Source organism: Bidens hawaiensis, unplaced genomic scaffold (assembly GCF_021521415.1).
Source record: "Bidens hawaiensis isolate Kalapana, Puna unplaced genomic scaffold, B.hawaiensis_p1.1 tig00031108_1, whole genome shotgun sequence".
NCBI lineage: Eukaryota > Viridiplantae > Streptophyta > Magnoliopsida > Asterales > Asteraceae > Bidens > Bidens hawaiensis.
Window position 1 is genome coordinate 72,830 of NW_027505202.1, and position 21,393 is coordinate 94,222.

Consider the following 21,393-nt stretch of genomic DNA (forward strand, 5'->3'; position numbering starts at 1 on the left):
GGTTTGCCGTTTTTTGTGTTTATGCGGGTTTTGCCGCTTTCCACACGCAACGATTTCTTCACACTTATTTATGCGGTGAAAACCGGCATCAGTGTTTTGAATAAATTAATCGTTCGACGCGCGGTTGTCAATAGGTTAGTTCGGTGTCCTCTATCATGATTTGTGCGGTTAGGACCGGCACTTTCATTTAGTAGGATGATCAAACTTTACCTATGACTGACCTGCGTGAAGGCTTTCCTTATATTTTCTTTAGAAATTTGTCGTTCTGTGTTTATGCGGGTTTTGCCGCCTTCCACATGCAACGACTTGTTTTCCCACTTATGTATGCGGTGAAGACCGGCATATCAGTGTGGAAAGTTCATTAAGTATAAATGTAAGACCATCAGCGTCAATGTGATAAGGAGAATCATTTCCATTAGAAGTGGCTCTGGGCTTTTTCTTTTACAAGTTTGGAATTGATCTACATGCAGACTGTGTAATTGAGCTCCCTTCCATGTTCTTGGGAGTGTCATCGAGCCTTTCGAGCCGATATGCACTTGGTTCGGAATCTCGTTGTTTACGCAGTATGTAGTCTCCGACATTGAAGCTGCAGTTTTATTCGTGTTTTCCCCAACTGGGGTTCTACACGCATTAGCCTGCTCAGCGTTCATTACGCCACGAGGAGCGTGAGCGTCCCATCTCTGACAAATGCTTCGACGATGTCCTTCAAGTCTACGCATTCCTCGGTGTTGTGGCCTCTTGTCCTGTGGAAGTCACAGAATTTGCTCTGATCAGCGTTGTGACGCTCTCGGATTATTGGAGCCTTTGGCCATGGGAGTCTCTCGGTGTCGAATATCTCGGTGACGCTTTTGGTGAGTGGCGTCCATCTGGAGTTCCGGTTTGACGAATACATGTTACCCTTTCCGCCTAACCGAGGGTGCGAGCCGGATGAGGTGTCAAAGTTTACCCTTGACTGCCAAATGCCTAGCTTCCTCCTTTTGTTTAGTCGGGCGGTAAGGACATTGTTTTCTCTTGTTTTCTGGGTGTAGAGGTTTGTGCTCTGGGGAAGATCTCTACCCAGTTGCTTTTCCGTTTCCGCGAAGCGTTTAGCTGCTGTCATGATGGCATCCCATGTGGATGGCATGCCATCTTTACCCGTTAAGGTGCGGATGAGCTCTGGGTCTTTTGTGCCCTGGATGAAAGCAGCGCGAACAAGATCTTCGCTAATACTACCCAGACTTAGCTTCTTTGAGTTGAAGCGAGTGATGAAGTCTAGCAAAGATTCATCTTCCTCTCGAATGCAATTGAGGATTGTCCATTGCTCTTCGGTATACTTTCTTTGTTGGCTGAAGTGTTGGCTGAACTTCTGTTGGAAGTCTGCCCAATCGTAGATGTGGTGGACCGGTAGACGGTCGAATCACGCTCTGGCTGCTCCAACCAGCGTCATCTGGAACATATAACACCACGTGGGTTCCGTCCAGTTGCTGACGGTTGCCCCCGCTATGAATCTGTTCAAATGATCGTCTGGGTCGGATATACCATCATAAGTGCCGATGTTGGACATCTGTTTGGCACTTCTTGGGGCGATTGCTTCCGCAATGTCCCTTGCAAACTTGGAGGTTCCCGCATTTGCAGCGGTTGGTCTGAAGGTTTTAGAGAAGTCACATGGGTTTCCACCCACGTTTTTTGGTTTGAAGGTCTCTCCAAAAATCCTTCTCGGTTGGAAGTCCGTTTCCTTACGCTTCCCTTTCGCCCTATGGCGAGGGTTTGCGTCGGTGTCGGATTCCTCCGAATCATCGTCCAAGTACTCGCACTCATTGCTCATGTTGAGCTGTTGAGTGATTCCGAATTCGTCAGCCTGTTGGAGTGAACGCAAGCGTTCATCCAACTCAGCTTGGAATTCCTTCTGACGTGCTTCGGCCCACGCTTTAACTTGATCGAGTGTTCGGGGGAGCCTCGTCTGTTGTCTCTCTAACTGGGTATTGGTGAATCCCAATGAAGTATTGTTTACTGCACTTGCCCCGGCTCGGGTAACCGGGGTAGTGTTCGTAAAATTTACTGCACTTGCCCCGGCTTGAGTAACCGGGGTAGTGTTCGTAAAATTTGTGTGCTCGCCGGTGTTCCTCCCAGTAGCTGGGGTTGTGATTACCGGGATTTCTTGGTCACCCGCTGGCTTTGGCAACAGAGTAACCTTAACCATCTTTCCAGAAGTTTGAAAAAACTGAATGAATTAGTTCTAGCTTTTATGCACGGATGGCGCCAATGAAGAAACACTAAGTGACCCTAGGCAGATTACGGATAATCTGGGGGTTAAATAGATGTTTCCCACGAGGGGTTATGTCTGGCAAAGATGGTTCTTCTGGTGACCTGCAAAACAGACACCGTGAGCTCGTCACTTAGAAGGGGGGGGGGGGTACCTCCTTGTGACCACCCTCCGGCGTGAGAATCAGACTAGATTGCTCTTGAATATAAGTGTATATTAAGAGATTGCTAGAAAAGATAAGATGTGATAAGGTAATGTAATGTGTCCATACCATTTCAAGGTGTTGGAGTATTTATAGCCGAATGTAGGTTTCCAAGCAGGTACAGCCGGCTGAATAGTATTCCTGTTCTGCCAACTGTGGGCTACACACGTGCCATGCTTGTGGTTGGTGGGTAGGCAGCGGCTGATAGTGACCAGGCCTGCTGTGTACTGTTCCTGTTCCACCAACTGCAGGCTATGCACGTCCTCCGACAGGTTGGTGAGTAGGCAGCGGCTGATAGTGACATACAGTACAAGAGCGTGCTGCTCGTCATACTGTTGTCAGTGAGCTGTCGTATCTTTGGTCAGATCTTTTGTCCATACCTCGTCAGGTACAGTACAAAAGATTCTCCAGTATCGTACGGACTGGCTCATTTGTGCGGGAGTGTTCCCGGCTTTGTGCGGGAGTGTTCCCGGCTTGCTCACTTCTTCTTCAGGTGACATTACTGAATTATTTAAGAGTTAAGTGCCTTGTGCGTGTAGCCTTGCTGCGCGGGTAGCATAGCCTGATGGCTAGTATTCGTTGCTGGGGGAACAGGCGGAGTACGTCGACCATTGGGAGGCTTTTCCTGCGGGATCAGCTTGCGTACTGCGCGTAAGGACGTCACGTCTCTGAGCATGGTGGGTCCTGCGGATCCAGTTGGTTTCTGCGCAGACGTCTCTTCAAGGTGAGTCTTGCGAGTTTAGCCTTTGCGCAGACGTCCCTGTTGAAGGTGAGTCTTGCGGGTTCAACTGCGCAGACGTCCCTCTTTGAGGTGAGTCTTGCGGGTCCAACTGGGCTCTGCTGGGACCTACCTCTTCATTAAGGTACAGGATTTATACCTATTTAGAATTTTAGATCATGATTGGTAGAAAGTTGTCCTGTATGGTAAGCTTTCTTATATGTTGTTTCAAAAGGAGATTGATATGATTGCATTAAGGATCATAACATGTCATGATTCATTTGAATTTGATATCTTCTTTAGATGGATTTCAATAACATAATACAAAAGTATAACAATGCGTTTAATATCTCTTTTGTTACAACTAAGTTTATTTAATTATTCAATACCAACTAATATTTTCAATACCCGCTATCAAACTTAGCAATATTATACGAAAAAAGTACAAGCAAAGCGAATCATCTTTTAGAAATAAGTTATGGTTTCAGTATAGCGATGAACATTTGTGTATCCTTCAGAGAAGTAGCTGATGAGATTGAATATCTGTTTAAAACTCTTGTCATGAACGTTGTACCTTATCAACTTCCCGGGGATTCTCACAACCATGAATGTATCTTCTTCCTTTTCACCTCTAACCACATCAAAGACATCGAATTGATAATAATAGGGACTCGTTGGTGGCAAGTAGCTATGCATAATCTCCGGGAAGGCACTTGGAAGCTCATCAAGCTGTACTTGAAACTTAACAAACCACCCCGAATGATCATTGAACATCTCATACACATTCAGATGTAAACGGTTTTCACGACTAACTTTGTCTACTAAATGCAAATGACCTCTAGATTCCCCAAAGTACATTGGTATTGCTCCGTTGTAATAGCCCCCAGAAGACTCCACCTGAACCGGCAATGGCAACATTTGCAACTTTTCATCCTCAATTTTAAAGTACAAGTGACTACGAGAAGCGGGAGCCCAGTGCATTGCTCCATTCCAAAAAACTCCATAACTAAAATAAGTATAATAATTATCAGAGAAAGATTCACTACAAATCTTCCATTTCCCGGTATCGGATGAGTATATTTGAATCTGAAACAACTCCCCATTAACCTCTGCGTTACGAATACAAACAACTTTGTAGTGAACACAGTTTGTTTGATGATATGCTAGACCCATGAAACGAATAGTTCTACGAACATTCCGACCTCCCGGGACCGAAGGGATGAGCGCAAATTGCTTGGTGGTGGGATTGAATACATAATATCTACGAGTACGTTGGTTTCCTCGATCGCTACAACAAAGTAGCAACCCATTACAAGATTGCAAGATTCTGATACCACAAGGATCAAAGCAGAAATCAAGACTATGAAAAGGAGGAGGGTCTCGGTTTTCAACATCAAACGGGATATACATATTGCGAACAAAAAGGCCAGGAGATTTTGAAATGTTGTCATGCAGGAGCGTGAAACGCTTGTGACTCAATAGCCATAACCAGTGTTTGGATACAGACTTAAACCGGAGGATGGAGGTAACAGGGAGCCGGTGTAGGATTTTGATTAAAAGGTCATCATTGGACCCAATTAATGCTCCTGACCGAGTCGATTGATGGTCGGGATCCTCAATGGAAACTTGCGAGAAGCAGGTTTTACGGGTGTTTTCGATTTTTCGGATTTTGGCTCTGGTGTTCACCATTTTTTTTGAAGTGATTTGGAGTGTGTTGAAGAATATGTATATTTAAAGACTGTTTTCATAGGGGAAAGATTGTCACGGAAGCATATGAAAACAAGATTGTCATAGAAGCTTTGGCCAACCACTTTATTGCTATTGACTTGAATCAGTCAATATTTCTAATAAATATATATATATATATTCACCTAAATAAGTTTGACTTAGATTTGATAAGAATCACAAGGATGTTCTTTTACTTGTTGCAGATTTATTCAAAGTTAAAATAAACTATAATATAAACAATTTATTTTATCATCAAACTCACATCATTTTTGTAAGCGTCTATATTGTATCATTTGGACTCTTTTTGAACATCTTTCTACAAGACATCTAGTATTGATCTGATATATTATCAAGATTGCAATCTATATTATAGGTACTAGAATGTAATCTAGACTTAGGTACTAGAATGCAATCTGTATTAGATATGATAATATATGGTCACAAGGTAAAAAACAAAAGTCAAACATGAAAAAAAGTCAAAGGCTGTTATTTAGCGGTATGACGGTTTTCTGCGCCTTGTTAGTACCGTTTCATAGACTATAAACATGATCTAAGTTGTAAAGAATAGCGGATCAGTTTTAGTATCATACCGGCGGGTGAAGTGTCTTTTACTCAAAAGTACTTGCCAGTGTTTAGATACGGTTTTGAAACGAAGGATGGAGGTGACAGGGAGGTGGATAAGGATTTCGGTTAAAAGGTCATCGTTAGAACAAACAAAAGCCCCGGATTGTTGACTGGAATCATCCATGGAAGTTTTATTAATTCTGCCTCTTGTATTCACCAGTTTTGGAGTGATTTCGAGAGCTAGCCTAGAAGACAGATGTGTTGTTGTTTTAGCGTTTGGGAGGCCAGAACTATTTTTCTAACGTTTAATAGTAACATATTTGGGTTGGGCTGTGCTTTCAATTTTGTAACAAGACTATTTTTCGTCAATTTTGTTTGTATCAAGACTAATTTTGGTCAAATTTTTTGTTTAGTTTGAATGGGATGGCTAAATTACCCTTTTTACCTTTTTAGAACATATTTGCTTGGATAGTATGTAGAAACTACTTGAATTCATAAGTCTTGTGTATTGAACCTAAACAAATTGATTAAAATGCTTCAAGATTTAGTATGTACACCACGTGTTTGATGAAATGCCACCGTTCATAAAGTTTGGTTTAGATTGTTGAATTATATGTTTATGATGAAATGCCACTGCCACCGTTCATATAGTATGCCTATGCTGCTGATTTGGATGAGCAGGCGTCTAGTAATTTTGGGCGGCGGCAGATAACATTGAAGTCAACTGTTGTTGTGGTTTGGTACGAAAATTCCCATCTGGTTAAATTTCAAGCTTCCAACTTGAGTATTGTTATGCTCTTTTTATGAGTCATTAGTCTGTGTGATAATGACTTTACAATTTTAAATGAACATAGTGAAATCGGATGACCATGATTCATTTCTGTTCATTTTGGGCTTATCGTTTACTACCAATATACCTTAATTTCATTAAACATTTATTTGTGGGTCTTATATAGTTAACCATGACAGAAGTGAAAATGGAAAATTTAATGCAAGTCCATATACCAGCTTTTTAAACAGAATCAAAGCATTAGAAGAGTTTATAGTATTGCTGGCATCAATCTAGCAGGCAACTATAATTGGTGTATTGTAACAACTTAGCTAGCAAATTGTATTTTGTTGTTGATACTTAGGCTGAAGGTGCACAGGTCCTTATGATGTACTATTGTTCTTTAAGAAATGGAGTTTTGGATCTACCTTTGCGAGTTCCCCGCGCCACGCACGGTGGAAACACCTAGTTTAAACTAAATGAAGGTTGCTGAGATATATAGATTTAAAAGAACATGTATGAATCAGTGTAGAATATTTGATAAATAGAAAGGATGTTCAATTTGTAGATAATTCGTGTTTTCTTGCTGTTGACGTCGCCCAGAACATAGTCACCACAGGCACGATAATGGGAGAAGTAGATGATAACATAAAAGTAATGATGGAATGCAGTTTAAAAGGAGAAGTTCTGCTACCGATTCCACTGGATGTAGTTTTTTGAATTTGTGATTATGTGAAATTGTCGACTATGTGTTGTTATTGGATCTCTAATCATGCTGCATATGGGTAATTGTTCAGCTGAATTAAGTATAGGCCATACTGTTTTTTATATTTGTAATCTTGGTAAAATGTGACGGATGTGTTATTATGCAAGTTTGGGCAATTTCTACTTTAAGGTACTATTTTCTTCCATCACATGTATTTAATATTGACATGGTTTAATGCTTATGGGTAATTGTTTTGTTTTAATCAGGTTATTTTTTCAAGTAGGTGCGATCATGCAATCCTTCATAGGTACTATTTTCATTCTACAATAATGGCCCACGTGCCGCCCCTCCGGGTAGAGATGATCAAAAAAACCGGTTCCGGAACCGGAACCGGTGGAACCGAACCGGACCCGAACCGGTTCCTACCCGATTTTTGTAGGAACCGGACCCTATCTGATTCAACCCGATGATCCGTGACCGGTTCTTGCATTTCTGAGTGGGGGCGGGTAGGAACCGGAACCGGTTACCGGTTAGGAACCGGTTCTAGCCGTTGGATCGAGTATAGCCGTTGGAAATCGTTTTTTTGGGCCGTTTTTTTTGACCGTTGGGGTCAAAAATAGCCGTTTTTTGGCTCCCCCAATCACCCCACTACTAGTATAAATAGGTATTTGGTGTCATGGGTTCATCACAACACTCAAAACGCAAACCCGAACGCAAAAAAATACAAAAAAACGCTATTACAACGTTTTGAGTTCTCTAATATCTTGTTTTCTATTCTTCTATATTCATATTTGTTGTTATGGCCGCCTCACAATCATCGGTTGGTCAAGGTTCCAACGCTATCCAAGCACGAATACCTTCGTTTAAGAGAATATTTTTGGTGTAGAAAGTCTCAAATTCAGGATCTTCCGCCGCGCGAATTTCTTGAGAAACAAAGTCATAGGCACGTAGGTTCAAGGCCAGACCGACTACTCCAAGAGCACTCATCCATAAACCAGTTACTAAGATGTGTACAAACGAGATATGCAGCAACAAGAAGAAGGAAAAGGATTGCATAGAGGAACTCCCGAACATTTGTCAGATGTGTCGATATCAATGGTGACTCATTATTTCAATGAATCATTTCTTCGGACAGAAGAAGATTATGGAAACACTTACTCGAAATCTCACTTATCAGATTCCATTTTGGAAGACATAATTTTTTCTGAAGAATTCACCATGATATATCTGATCCATGCATAATATCATGAAAAATGGATACAAATTTTTGGCTGCTACTTAGTATCGGCAATAGGTCTGAAAAAGTATCTAAAAATAAAAACTTTAGATATCTGTACCCTGTCGAAGTAAGGAACCATGGCATATATGTTTGGAATAGATTCCATTTTGAGAGAGTTGAATAAGCACTATCTCGTTGAAAAGTTCTATACATCTGCCCTTTCTCAACGCATTTCTTTAGACAAAGACTCCGTTTTTTCCTCTTTTCGGATGGTAAAGATTTGCCGAACCAAGTTTCGTTCGTATTGTACCTCATAATCGTAATCAAGAGATTTGGTGCAATTGGGATTTGGTTGAATTGAGTGACTATTCATTGAAGGCTCGGTGCAAGTTTTGTGGGGTTTATTTAAACCCACTTTCGAATTCAAATTTGAAGAAACACATCGAAAAACCGTATTGCAAGGCGTTGAAAAAGAACGTCGATTCGCAACAAACGCAAATGGATAGTGAAGGCGGAATATTTACATACTAAATTGATCGAGTTCAAGATCGTATGGCGAAGTTTGTGATTCAAGAAGCTTTGCCGTTTAGCCACTTCGACAACCCTCGCTTAACCGCCATGATTCGAGATACGCTTCAACCACAATACACTCACGTAAGTCGTCATACTCTTAAACATTATTGTTTAAAATTGTGGAAGAAGGCCAAAGAGGTACTAATTGCATATTTTGAAAATATAAATACGGGAATAAACTTAACTAGTGATGTTTGGTTGGCTCCACATGGTCTACCCGAATCTTATCTTTGTGTCACCGCTCATTGGGTAGATCCGTCATCATGGGAAATGATGAAACGCACCATTGCTTTCGAACTCTTTGAGTATCCACATACGGGAGATAATTTGTTTGAAATTTTAGATTATGTTATAAAAACTTATAAACTAGAAAATAAAATATTTTCAATGGCATTTGATAACGCGTCGAATAATACATCGGCGGTTGATAAATTAAAATTAAAATATACGCCGATTTGCAATGGTGTATTTTTTCACTCAAGGTGTGTTGCACATATCATTAATTTAATCATGCAAGATGGACTTGCTTCGGATGAGGTTACATCGGTTATAAACGATTTTAGACTAATGATACATGAAGTTTTAAGAAAAGTAAAAAAAGACAAATGGATTATAGAAAATTTTGTAAAGATACGGGAAGAAAAGCTTTGGGAGCTAATTGGGATGTACCTCATCGATGAAATTCTACTTGCATAATGTTTCAAAGTGCTTTGGAACAAAGAGAAACTTTACAAATGTTTCATTCTAGTCTTGCCGAGAATGATTTGGCAATCCCCTTTTCAAATGAGAAATGGGAAATTATCAATGACTTATCGACTTTTCTTGAAGTTTTTAAAACATCAACTACGAAACTATCGGGAACGTATTATCTGACAAGTCCCTTGGTTCTTTCGGAGTTATTTTTAATGGTTAACAATCTTAAAGAATTTGAAAATAAAAGTCCAATGTTTTCAAACATCATATTACCAATGAAGTTTAAATTAAAAAAATACTTTCTTAAATTGCCACCGGTTTTTACTTGCGCCGCCGCTTTAAGCCCAATGTTAAATGTTACGGGGGTTGAATGTGTGATAGACGAAATTTTTTCAGCCTTAGATATGCATGAAATTGACCCAAACTTTTCAACAGAGACAAAAAATTATTTTAACTTGAATTTTAAATTTATGTATGACTTTTATTTAAATAAATATGGGTCAAACATACACATGCCTATGCCGGGGGAGTCTTCATCAAGTTCAAGTGCTACTAGAGTACGAGATCCCATGATTAGCCTTATGAACACCGTTCGCAAAATAACGGCTAAAAAACAATGGTGTAACACCCTTTCAAGCGAACTAGGAACGTATAGTGCAAATGATTACTCTACCGGTTTATCCGAAGAGGAATATGGCACTTTTGATGTTTTGGCTTGGTGGAAGGTAAAGGAAACCGAGTTTCCGATTCTTGCCACCATGACCCGTGATTTACTAACCGTCCAAGCTTCTACGGTAGCTTCGGAATCCGCTTTTTCTCTTAGTGGCAGGGTAATATCGGTGAGAAGAACAAGACTAAATTCGGAGCCGGTGGAGATGTGCATTTGCTTAAAGGATCACTTGGACTCAATCGATCGTATTCAACACTTAACCACTCTCGAAGATGAAACACCACTTGATGTTCGAGTGCACGACGAACAAGAAGGCATTTCTACAAGTAATTCCGAGGAAGAAGTCGCCGCTCAATAATTACGACGAACAAGAAGGCTTTTCTAGAAATAATATGTCACAACTTTATATTTATAAGTTTAATGTTTTGTTAGTTTGTTTTTGAAGATTTTAAAACATGTAACCTTTTTTTTTGAACTTCTTAAAGTAAATAAAATGAATTTTATGTTAATTGTTTTGTTTATTTTTCATGCTATACAAATACGAATCGTAGTTTAGAATCCAAATCGCAAACGAAAAACGAAAAAAAAAAAAATTTTTTTACACTGTAACCGGTTGGAACCGGTTACAGTGCAGGAACCGGTTTAGGAACCGGTAAGAACCGGTTCCATAGGTTAGGGGTCCGAGGGTGGGAGAACCGGTTCGGTTCCCTAACCGGTTCGAGCCTAGAACCGGTTTCAAAGGGGGTTTTGAATATAGGAACCGGTTAGGAACCGGTTCCGGTTCCTAGTCCCAAACCGTTTTGAACATCTCTACCTGCGGGTAGGTACGATCGGGTAGGGTATGATCGAGTTCGGGTATAACTGGGTATTGGAACCGGGTATGTGTCCGGGTACGACTGGGTATTAATACCCGGTTTTGAATTTGTAATTTTTTTTTATACATTTTTTAATTTGTCTAAAATTTAAATTTGCTTTGTAATTTATAAAAATAATTGAACTATATTACAAAAACCATAAATCCACTTAATTTTATTTACTTAGTAATATGCATTTTACAAAAACTTAAACATAAAAGTTGTGAAGTAAACACAAAAATATATTATAAAAACTCATGTATTATTTCGGGTATTAAAAATTTGTATCGGGTATTGGGTATAATCGGGTATGGGTATAGGGTACGACCGGATCCGGGTATTTACGGATATAAATCGGGTACGGTTCCGGGTACGGGTATTGACATCAAAATGCATACCCAATCCATACCCTACTGGTAGGGCGGTTCCAGTTTCGGGTATAGAATACCCGGGTATAAAAAAAATCGGTCTGGGTATTTTCTTCGAGTCCGGTTCCGGGTATGGTTTTTTTTTTCACCTCTAAATGGAATGACATCAATATAACTATGTTTTTAATAAAATATATATCTCAATCACGGTGGTCTAGGGCAGGTACTCGGAACAACCGAGTAGGCCAAGTACCTAGCGAAATAACCCCGGCTTAATCGAGTAGTTGGCCGAGTAGTTTGGATTGAATTGTAGTACTTGGATTGAGCAGTGGTGCAATGGTCATATGACATTTTGAAATTAGAAAAAAACAAAAACAATTTCTTTTAAATAAATACATAAAACCTAAACCATTTCAATTACTCTTCTTTAAGCAATCATTATACTTAATATACTCTCTCATATTATTTCAAAAGAAAATTAATGGATGCTCCCAGTCCGAGTGGTATTGTGTTGCTCTCAGAGGTTGATTCATCTGAAACAATGGGCTAAGGCATGGGAACATTCAATAGCATCTGCATAGAAATTACAATATTTGTATATTAGTATTTTAAAACACATTCAAACATCTGAATTTTCTTTAAAAGAAGTTATGGTTTCTATAAACCGATAAAAACATGTGTTAAAGAAGTCATGACCGAGACTAAATATCTGTTTAAAACCCTTGTCATGAACATTGTATGTTACAATCTTTTTCTCAATTTTTAGCAACATCAATGTATCTTCTTCTTGTTTGCCTCTAACCACATCAATGAAATTGAAACAATAATCGTCAGAGGGAGAGATCATCTCCGGGGTAGCACCCACAAAGTTCATCAAGTTCTACAGGATATTTGACAAACCACCCTAAATGATCGCTCAACATCTCAAACACATTCAGGTGTAAAATGTTCTCTCCGAGATTTTTGTAAACTATTAAATGCAGATGACCTCTAGATTCCCCTAAATACATTGTCCTTATTAAATGTTTGTTATTTGATTTCTTATAACATTTAGTTTGAGGCCCGTGCATTACACAGTTAATTGATAAAAATTTTAAACTTTAATCATTAAGTGAAATATTGTTAACAAAATGATCATATTTTTATACAATTACAACTTACATTAATATTACAGAAACTACATAACTAAGATTACATAAATATGCTATAAATAAGTAAAACTTTCCTTGTACACTACATTGTGATTCTATTGGTTGGCATACATTGATTATCACAAATCAAAATCTTTAGTCCATGTCTGCTTATAACTCTTGATAAGATAACATATATGTATGCTTATAACTCTTGATATAGCCACGTACAGTTGTCCGTGTGACAATAAGATTATTCATATTATATACATACTAACCCTAGATAAATGAAACTAACAAAAAAAATATTCATACACATAAAAGTACATTTTAATCAATTAATATAATGTCATTGAGATTATCTACTCATGTTTATCCCAAAATCATGATTATCCAAAAAACCAGATAACCAGATTACCTAAACTTTAATGATATAGTCATCCTTATAATCTTTATAATTTGAAATTTATGATCATGATAAATTTGGTGTCATTAATATTCTGTGTATGACAAATTTTTATTTGATTTTATATTTACAATTAACAATTATATAATTAAGCAAAATATAAAACCGAAAATTAAAATATAACAAAATGATTTTTTCATTTCATATTAATTATAAATGACAAAGACATATTAACCTTAAAGCCATATTCAAATAAAAGTGATTATTCTGAGTTAGCTTAATATTAAAAGATTTAAAGTTCCATAAGTGAATGTAGTGATTCTTATTTATAATAGTTGAAAGTATTTTACAATGAATGTTTAAATTTGAATACTAATCCCGTGTTATTAGTTAATATTATGGGATTTGCTGGAATATTTAAATAATCGATATATATATATATATATATATATATATATATTATATATATATATTAAAGAAAAAAAGAGCAAAGATTTCAGATTTATTGGAAGCATGGTAAATGACTTTTAACCGGATTACTATTTTTTTATATTAATGTGAAAATATATGCTTCTGAAGCATTTTGGTATGAGTTATATAAGAAAATATTGAAAACTAAATATTGATTTTCTTATTGCTAAAACCCTTTATACTAAGCAAAAAAGTCAAATAAAGAAATGACATATGCTTCATATAGTAAATCGGCATACATATAGATTATAATTATAATATTCAACTTCAATAATTTAATGTTAAACACCAAGATATATATAATAGGTATTCTCCATGTTTGCAATATTTATACAAAACATTTGGAGAAAATTAAGAAAATACACATTTTCCTGAGTTTAAATGCATACGAGAAATTTTTAAATCCAAATTTGAAACCAAACGTATATAAAAAATTAGGCATTGTTACTCGATCCCGGTTTAAAAAACAATTTGTAGTTTACCATACAAATCCAAATTCTTCGACAATGATACACCTTTTATATGCTTTAATTTGCAATAACATATGACTTTAAAATTTTATTTTAACAAACCTGCAACGTCAATTTTAATATTTTCTTATTTCACCATTGATGTTTAATGTTAATGAATGAATCGATTATGATTTACATATAATAAAAAACAAACTTGAATTCATATATTGAAATGACTTGAAAAATAAGGACTATATATTGAAATAAGTGAAAACATGTGAGGATGGCTATGAGATTGACAAATGACATAAATAGGTAGTATTTTATTAGAATAGATAGATTTTCAATACTATATATTTTTCTTAGTGAGGTAAGTTCAATGCAAAAAGTAAAATAAGAGAATCAATTTCATTTGACATCACTTTATCTATTAAAAAATTAATGATTACATCAAAACATAAAGCAAACGTGAAGCAAGTTGCGTCGTTACCTCTTTTTTGAATAAATTGAAATCATAGCATATATTATGGTGTGAAAATTTCTATGATAATGATGGTGTTCACAATGTTGATGAGGATGATGTTACGACAATAACTTAAACGCCGATTTCATGGCTTGTATGAGCCTACTTGATTTCTAGATGGTTATGTGTTAGTAGGTTCTTAACATTTTTGATAGATCGATACTTGTTAACATAGTTTTTTGGTAATCAATCGGACATGTAAGTTGACAATCTTGATAAACAAGTTTTAAGCCCGGAAGGTGTTCGATAAAATGCCACAAATAATAAATTATGAGATTTAAATGGAAAATGTGACATTAACTTATGTAGAGATATGTAAATGTATGAATGTATGATCATGTGAGATGTGTTGGCATTTCATATGAGGAGTGAGGACTGAACTTTAAATGATCTTACATAATACAATTTTAATGTGGTTTGTTGACTTGCAAATTAGTTACCTGATATGAGGCTTGGGAATTGATGAACCGAGAGGAGAGTCTAAGTATGTCTTATCCAACGAGCTAAGATGAGTAGTAAATCTCTTTTACTATTTACTTACTTATTTACTATAAGTAGAACTAAATAAGTGTAGTTGTGACAAATATTAATAAAGTTTGCAATTAGTTTTGGTTTAAGGATATGTTGCTGTCCACGGTGCATAGTTTCGGTTTTTTCGGGTGTTAAATGGGTTTATTTTCACACGAAACTTAGTTTCAACATTACCGACACATTTTTCTAGTCCTACAAAAGGTCTCAAGTCAAATGGTTTTAATTAAGAGGTCAAAACAAATTTGTAACACCAAATTTCAGTTGTTGTTCTAAGCAGGTCAGCCTACTTGCAGATATCGTTTCGGGGTCTTAATCATTTTATTTTTACACGATTTTGGAAAGAAGTTGATTTACACCATATTGGATTTTATGTAATTTTTATAAGATTTTTCAGAGATCGTTTGACGTGGTTTTATGAATATTTTATTAATAAAATACTGATTTTCAGCAACATGTCAGCATGTTTGCAGATGTTGTTTCGGGGCTTATACTGTTTTGTTTAGACATAATTTCGGTAAAAAATTGGTTAACATCATAAAGTATTTTATGTAATTTATGCAGAATTTTCCAAAATCATTTGATGCGGTTTTATGGATATTTTATTAAGTAAATACCGATTTCAGCAATATGTTTAATAATGTCGTAAATGGTCAAAAGTGTATACATGACTGTCCAAATCACAATGGGTCAAGATGGTGGACATATAGTCACGCTAGTTTAGTTAGTGTGTTATGTTGAATATTATGATGCTTAATTGTGGGTTTTGACCCGTTAATTGTGGGTTATGTTGAATATTAAGTTAAACGTATGTTTAATTTGGATTTTTGAACGGATCAATAGTATAGAAATGACTACTATCTTGAACCGTTTGCAATTAATTAAGAAGGACTGAACTTTAAGTGTATGCATTTGAAGACACTAATCTTGTAGAGTTAAACATCTTGTAATCATCTCATTTATGACTCGAAATCAAGGTATGCATTAATGTATTTGCCATAGTGAACTAAAGCATCAAAACAGGCCAAACTTGTATGTTTGGGCGTAAGCTACACTAGTATGGGCGTAGGCTACGCTGACGGGCATAGCCTACACCGATCGACTTCTGTGTTGGCTTCTATGCCGGTCATAGGTTGAGTTCAGAAATTTGGCAAATTGCAAACTCACGTTTAGTAAGTTTTTATTTATATGATTTATATGTTAAACACTAACTGGTATGTTTAAATGCCTCAGCCCAAAAATTTCGGGAAGTCGAAGATCAAGTGCTCGGACTTGGATACCAATACACATCTAAAGTTCAAGTTTCCTTTTTGATAAAGTATTATAAATAAGTTTTAAACGTATTTATTGTCTTTAGTAAAAGACCAGTTGTTGTAAATAGTATATGTGGTGTTCGGTTGATAGATTTTAGTTTCTTGTTATTGGAAAGAAAAGAGAATTTTTTGGGACCGTATTTTCCGCGCCGAATTATATCAAAAAATTGGCTACTAAATTTAGGGTGTAACAAAATAGATCCAAACCAAAAGAAAACATGCAAAAGTAACAATATCTATCATCCTTTTATCACTCAGAATTTCTAATTCACACAAGAAAGGGCTTAATAAAGGGATAGTTAGACATATATATGCTTTCTTTCAACATCGCGTGAGATAAAATCTTAATAGTATGATAGATTGTTGAAATATAAGGTAAGTGAAAGGAGCAATTAAACAAGAATATTGCATCCAGCTGATCTTGGTAAGTTCAAATGCCTGATGCAAGCGTATGCATATATATGTGATGTTGTTGATAAGGAAAGTTGCTTCACAATTCAATGCAGCAAGAAAACAAGGAGTGTTTGGATGTGTTTTGAAACAGGTTGTGTGATATTTAATATTCAAAATCAAACAGTTAAACACGACACAGGCAACAGGTGGCAGTTACAACTAAAGAAGAATACTGCAGAAAGGAAACAAGGATCAAAATAAAGAACAAATAACGATTAAGGAAATAGAAATTATATTTTATAGAATGATTGTTGCATACAGAAACTAAATGAAAAGAACTAAAGTTAAAAAAATAACATAGCTTCCCTAGTCACTTGCACATAACGGGGACGGGTTGTTTATTCAAACTTGAAATTAAAATAAAATTAGCACGAGCAACGCCATGCAAAATAGAGAACCGTTGAGTTTGAGTTATTTTTATAAACCATAAGTCACACTTCACTCCCAACTTGGTTTTGAAATACACGAACTTATCCGTGCCCAGTGCCTTTGTTAAAACATCAGCCGTTTGATCTTCAGTAGAACATAACTCCAGCTTTACAAACGATCAGCGGCTACTTGTTTGCACGTTTTCATCTGTTATGTTTTGGAATCTGTATTAAGCAGGCAGCTCCACATGCACTTCAATGTAGCAAAAAAACAAGAATCTATAATAATCAGTCCAGTGAATCTGAATTAAAGAACAAAACAAAATACAAGCCAGAGAATTTGATATAAATTATTCTTTTAATGGTGTGGGTTTTGAAATAGGTTATGCGATTAGATGTACACAGAAAAGCAAATTAATACTCCCTCCGTCCCATTATAAGTAATAAAGAACACATAAATTGCATAATTTATAAACTAACAATGTTAAAACACGAAAAATATAAACAAACCTGACTGCCTTTTAGAAAGAGGTTAAGGTTTCTGTGTAACGATGAAAACTTGAGAAATATAGATTAGAGGAGTCGCCAAAGGGACGACAATATTGTATACGGTTATAGAAGATTCTTGGGAGAGTATATGTCTGTTTAAAAGTATTGTCATGAACATTGTATGTTATAATCTTTTGGCCAATTCTCAGCACCATGAAAGTATTTTGTTCTTCTTCGCCTCTAACCACATCAATAACATAGAAAGAATAACCGATTTCATAGAACGATCACTCAACAACTCATACACATTCATGTGCAAACTATTTTCTCCGCTATTCGTGTATACTGTTAAATGCAGATGACCTCTAGATTCCCCAAAACACACTTAATCTATTTGGGAAGAAATCAAGCCATCCGGCAAGGGCAAGCATCCCAACATTTCATCGTCTATTTTGAAGTACAAGTAATTGATTAGATTGGTTGTATGATCCGGAGCCCAATGAACAGCTCCATTCCAATAAACCCCCTCATGGAGGTAGCCAAATAGCGGTTTAAGCGGATGAAAAAATTCAATAGAAATCATCCATTTCCTTGTAAGAGATGAGTAGACTTGAATCTGAAACAACTCCCCACGATGTCTTAAAGCACGAAAACACAAACAAGTTTGTAGTGAGCACAATCAGTTTGATGAAACGCTAGACCCATGAAATAGATGGTTTTACGAGCTCTCTTACCTCCGATGACCGATGGGATGATTGCAACTTGCTTGGTGGTGGGATTAAACACATAATATTAAGGGTCACCCCCGTTCCCACCAGGATGAGCACAGCAAAGGAATAATCCGTTACAAGATTGCAGAACTAAAATACCATAAGGATCATCGATACCACGAAGAGAAGGAGTGGGAGTGCTTCGGTTTTCGACATCAAAAGGAACATACATATGACGAGCAAAAAGACCTGGGGATTTTAACTGTTTATCATACCCGTGGGTGAAATGTGTATGACTCAAAAGCGATCGCCAGTGTTTAGATACGGATTTGAAACGAAGGATGGAGGTAACCCGGAGGCGGATAAGGATTTCGGTTAAAAGGTCATTCGTTGGAACCAACCAATGCTCCCGATTGATGATCAGAATCCTCCTGCTTCATTTTCTTGGTTTTGGATCTGGATTTGGATCTGGGATTCACCATTTTTTGGAGTAAAATAGAGAAGATGTGCAGCTAGGGTTTCCCAACTGGGCCGAAGAAGAGGAAGTCCGCCTCTACACAAAAAGTTATTATGTTTATAACTTTAATGATAAAATTGTTTTATTGCTTGTAAGTTAAACAATCCAATTACGTATAGATGTAATGTTAACCATTAAAAAAAATAAAAAAATTCATACACGTTATGAGTTATCAAAACCCGTAACAATCCCCTTTAAATGGATTACAGGATACAAAGTAGCAATTACTTTATTTAGGAGCTTAAATAAACGACGTAATATTTTTTAGGAGCTTTAACTTTTTAGCAGTACGTTATTTTAACTATATCTTGAAGCCTTGTAGATCCTAAGCACGGATCAAAGAACAAACAACTAGTGCTCTTGGATTGATCTGGACCACTAGCTAGCGGAAATCACTAGTGGTTAACCAAGATCTCGGATCTTGTGGTGTTGGGTTATCACCCGAAAGTAGAAAGTTTGAGAGGGAGAGGAGAGCAGGTGAGAGGATAAGATTTTAGTTTTTGCAAAAGGTTATTTTGTACATGAGTATGCCTCACCTTGTATAGGTGAGTGCATATCATGCACTCTTTCATTATTCATGGCCCAATGGGCTTAGCATTACAATGCCTTGGGCCAAACATACAATAAATATAACCAGCAAGCTAACTAGTATACATAGTGAATAGATCAAGTAAATGCAAAAGACTAATAAATAAAACGGGGCCTTACAATCTCCCTTTAGTCTTTAGTATTTAATCAGTTATCTTTTGTATTCCGTCGGTCTAGTAGTCAAAGTCGTCCTCGCAGTTGAATAGTTGATTGTCAACAAGATAGTGTACGAACTTGTTGAACTTTTCAATTATTCCATCGGTCTTGTCGCGTCGGACGTCTTCAATTGTACCAAATGGGGAGTTGTACAACTTTAGAGCGCTGCAAGCTCATGTTCATCAAAGAAGCGAAGGTGGTGCATGTCTTCACAGTGGATGACCACTTCTCTAGTGATGTTGTCAAACTCCCAACAGATGAAGCACTCGAACAAGTTGGGCAAGAATGGTTCACCATGATAGATTGCTCTTCCTTGTGAGTCTTGTATCGCCACATCTTCTTTTTCTTTCATGTTTCATGTGACTGGATCAATCTCCATTGAGTGATGGAAGGCCTTACCCTTGTTGAGCTTGAAGTCAGAGTATTCCTTTTTCCACTGCTTGCTCAGAAATCGGTTAAGCCATCCCTTGAGCTCCTTCTCTGTCACATAGTTCCCCACGATGTTATGAAATAATTCATGTCAAGTTCGGACAGAGTATGCATATTAGTCAAATGCATATAGGTAAGATCGTCGTTGGCTCGTCAAATGGCCCATGTTTCACTGCTTGGGTGCCATTTGTATTAGATGATCAGGGAGTCATCCAGGTAGAGATAATTGCGGTCTCGAATGCTTGCTCGGTTGCTGATTGAGTTGGACTTGTTCTTTCATCGTCTCAGAGCTTGAGGAGATTCAACAGCAGCAACGATAGTCTAATCTGACCAGGAGAGCCACCACGGTCTTATCACAAACCGGAGTGTCCGGGTTCGGAGAGTAGTTGATCCCATTATCTTCTTCTTGTTCTGCGGCTTCTAGAACGATAGAGTCGATGCCTGCAATATCATCAACATTAAAAACAATGGAGATCTCAGCTACCAGAGCAGCATCCGCATCTCTAGCTTTTCTGGCAGGATCTTCAGACGTAGCCCTTGGTGAGACTTAGGTTGTTGACTCGCCTTATTTCCACTAGTAGCGCCATCACCACCATCATCATCGTCACCATCACCGCTATCATCACGTGGCTCATCATAACTATCATGAGGATCATCATCACCCTCAACCTCATCATCAGATTCATCATCATCATACTCGTCGCCATCATCGTCATCACCATCTTCGCCTTGAACTACATTCTCACCAATAGCAGGAAGAATCACTTGTGCAACCAAAGTAACTACTACATGTGTAGATGTCATGGCACTGACGTGACTGGTACTAGCAGTAGTAGTACTGACAACAGCTTTGCTCACTATGGTTCCAACAACTGTAATTGGTTCATTACCAACATCACCAACACGGCTACCACTTGTACCCTTCCTCAAAGATCCAAACACAATCCCATATAGATTGCTTTACACTCCGACCCTTCTGGCGTCAGCAACAAGGTTAGCAAGAGCAGATCGTTTCTTGTTGCTTTGCTCTGTGCCTTGTTCTCTATCCTGTATCCATCCTCTAAACGTCTCCATCAGACGTTTCCTCAAGTCCTCAATATCATTATCAGTCATTCTCATAACTTCAGTTGCAACGAGATAACGATTCACAAGACCCTCCTTGATTAGATCTTGATCATTGCTGATACTCTTTTACTCTTCAATCTCTTCCTAACCGCTCAATCATCGATTTAAGCTCCACATTCTCGCCAATCAGGATACCCACATTCCTTAAAGAAGTGGAATCACCCTCCAACAAAATAAACCGTGAACCAAGAACCTCGCATTCAATCAAAGCACGGTCCACACTTGACTCTAGCTCCCTCCTAAGATTTTAAGCAAAGTTAGAGGAGGAAGGAAGATCAGTTCAAGATACGAAACCCTTGATTGAAGTCTGATAATATTGACATGATGTTCAGCGTTCATCAGTGACTCTTGGCTAGCCAACTGTTGTTGATTATCCACCTGCCTTTGTAGGTCCTCAATCCATAGCCATTGGCTCTGGATCAACCTCCT

The 21,393-nt window shown here is 37.4% G+C and overlaps 1 protein-coding gene and 1 pseudogene across 1 annotated transcript; both read right to left on the reverse strand.

Moving 5' to 3' along the window:
- Positions 1-3,436: 3,436 nt before the first annotated feature.
- Positions 3,437-5,169, reverse strand: LOC143611421 (F-box protein At5g07610-like). The gene has a single exon (XM_077085622.1). The coding sequence runs from the start codon at positions 4,849-4,851 to the stop codon at positions 3,628-3,630; it is 1,224 nt and encodes a 407-aa protein (XP_076941737.1). The 5' UTR covers positions 4,852-5,169; the 3' UTR covers positions 3,437-3,627.
- A 6,756-nt stretch (positions 5,170-11,925) lies between these two features.
- LOC143611417 (F-box protein At5g07610-like) lies at positions 11,926-18,715 on the reverse strand (annotated as a pseudogene).
- Positions 18,716-21,393: the final 2,678 nt, after the last annotated feature.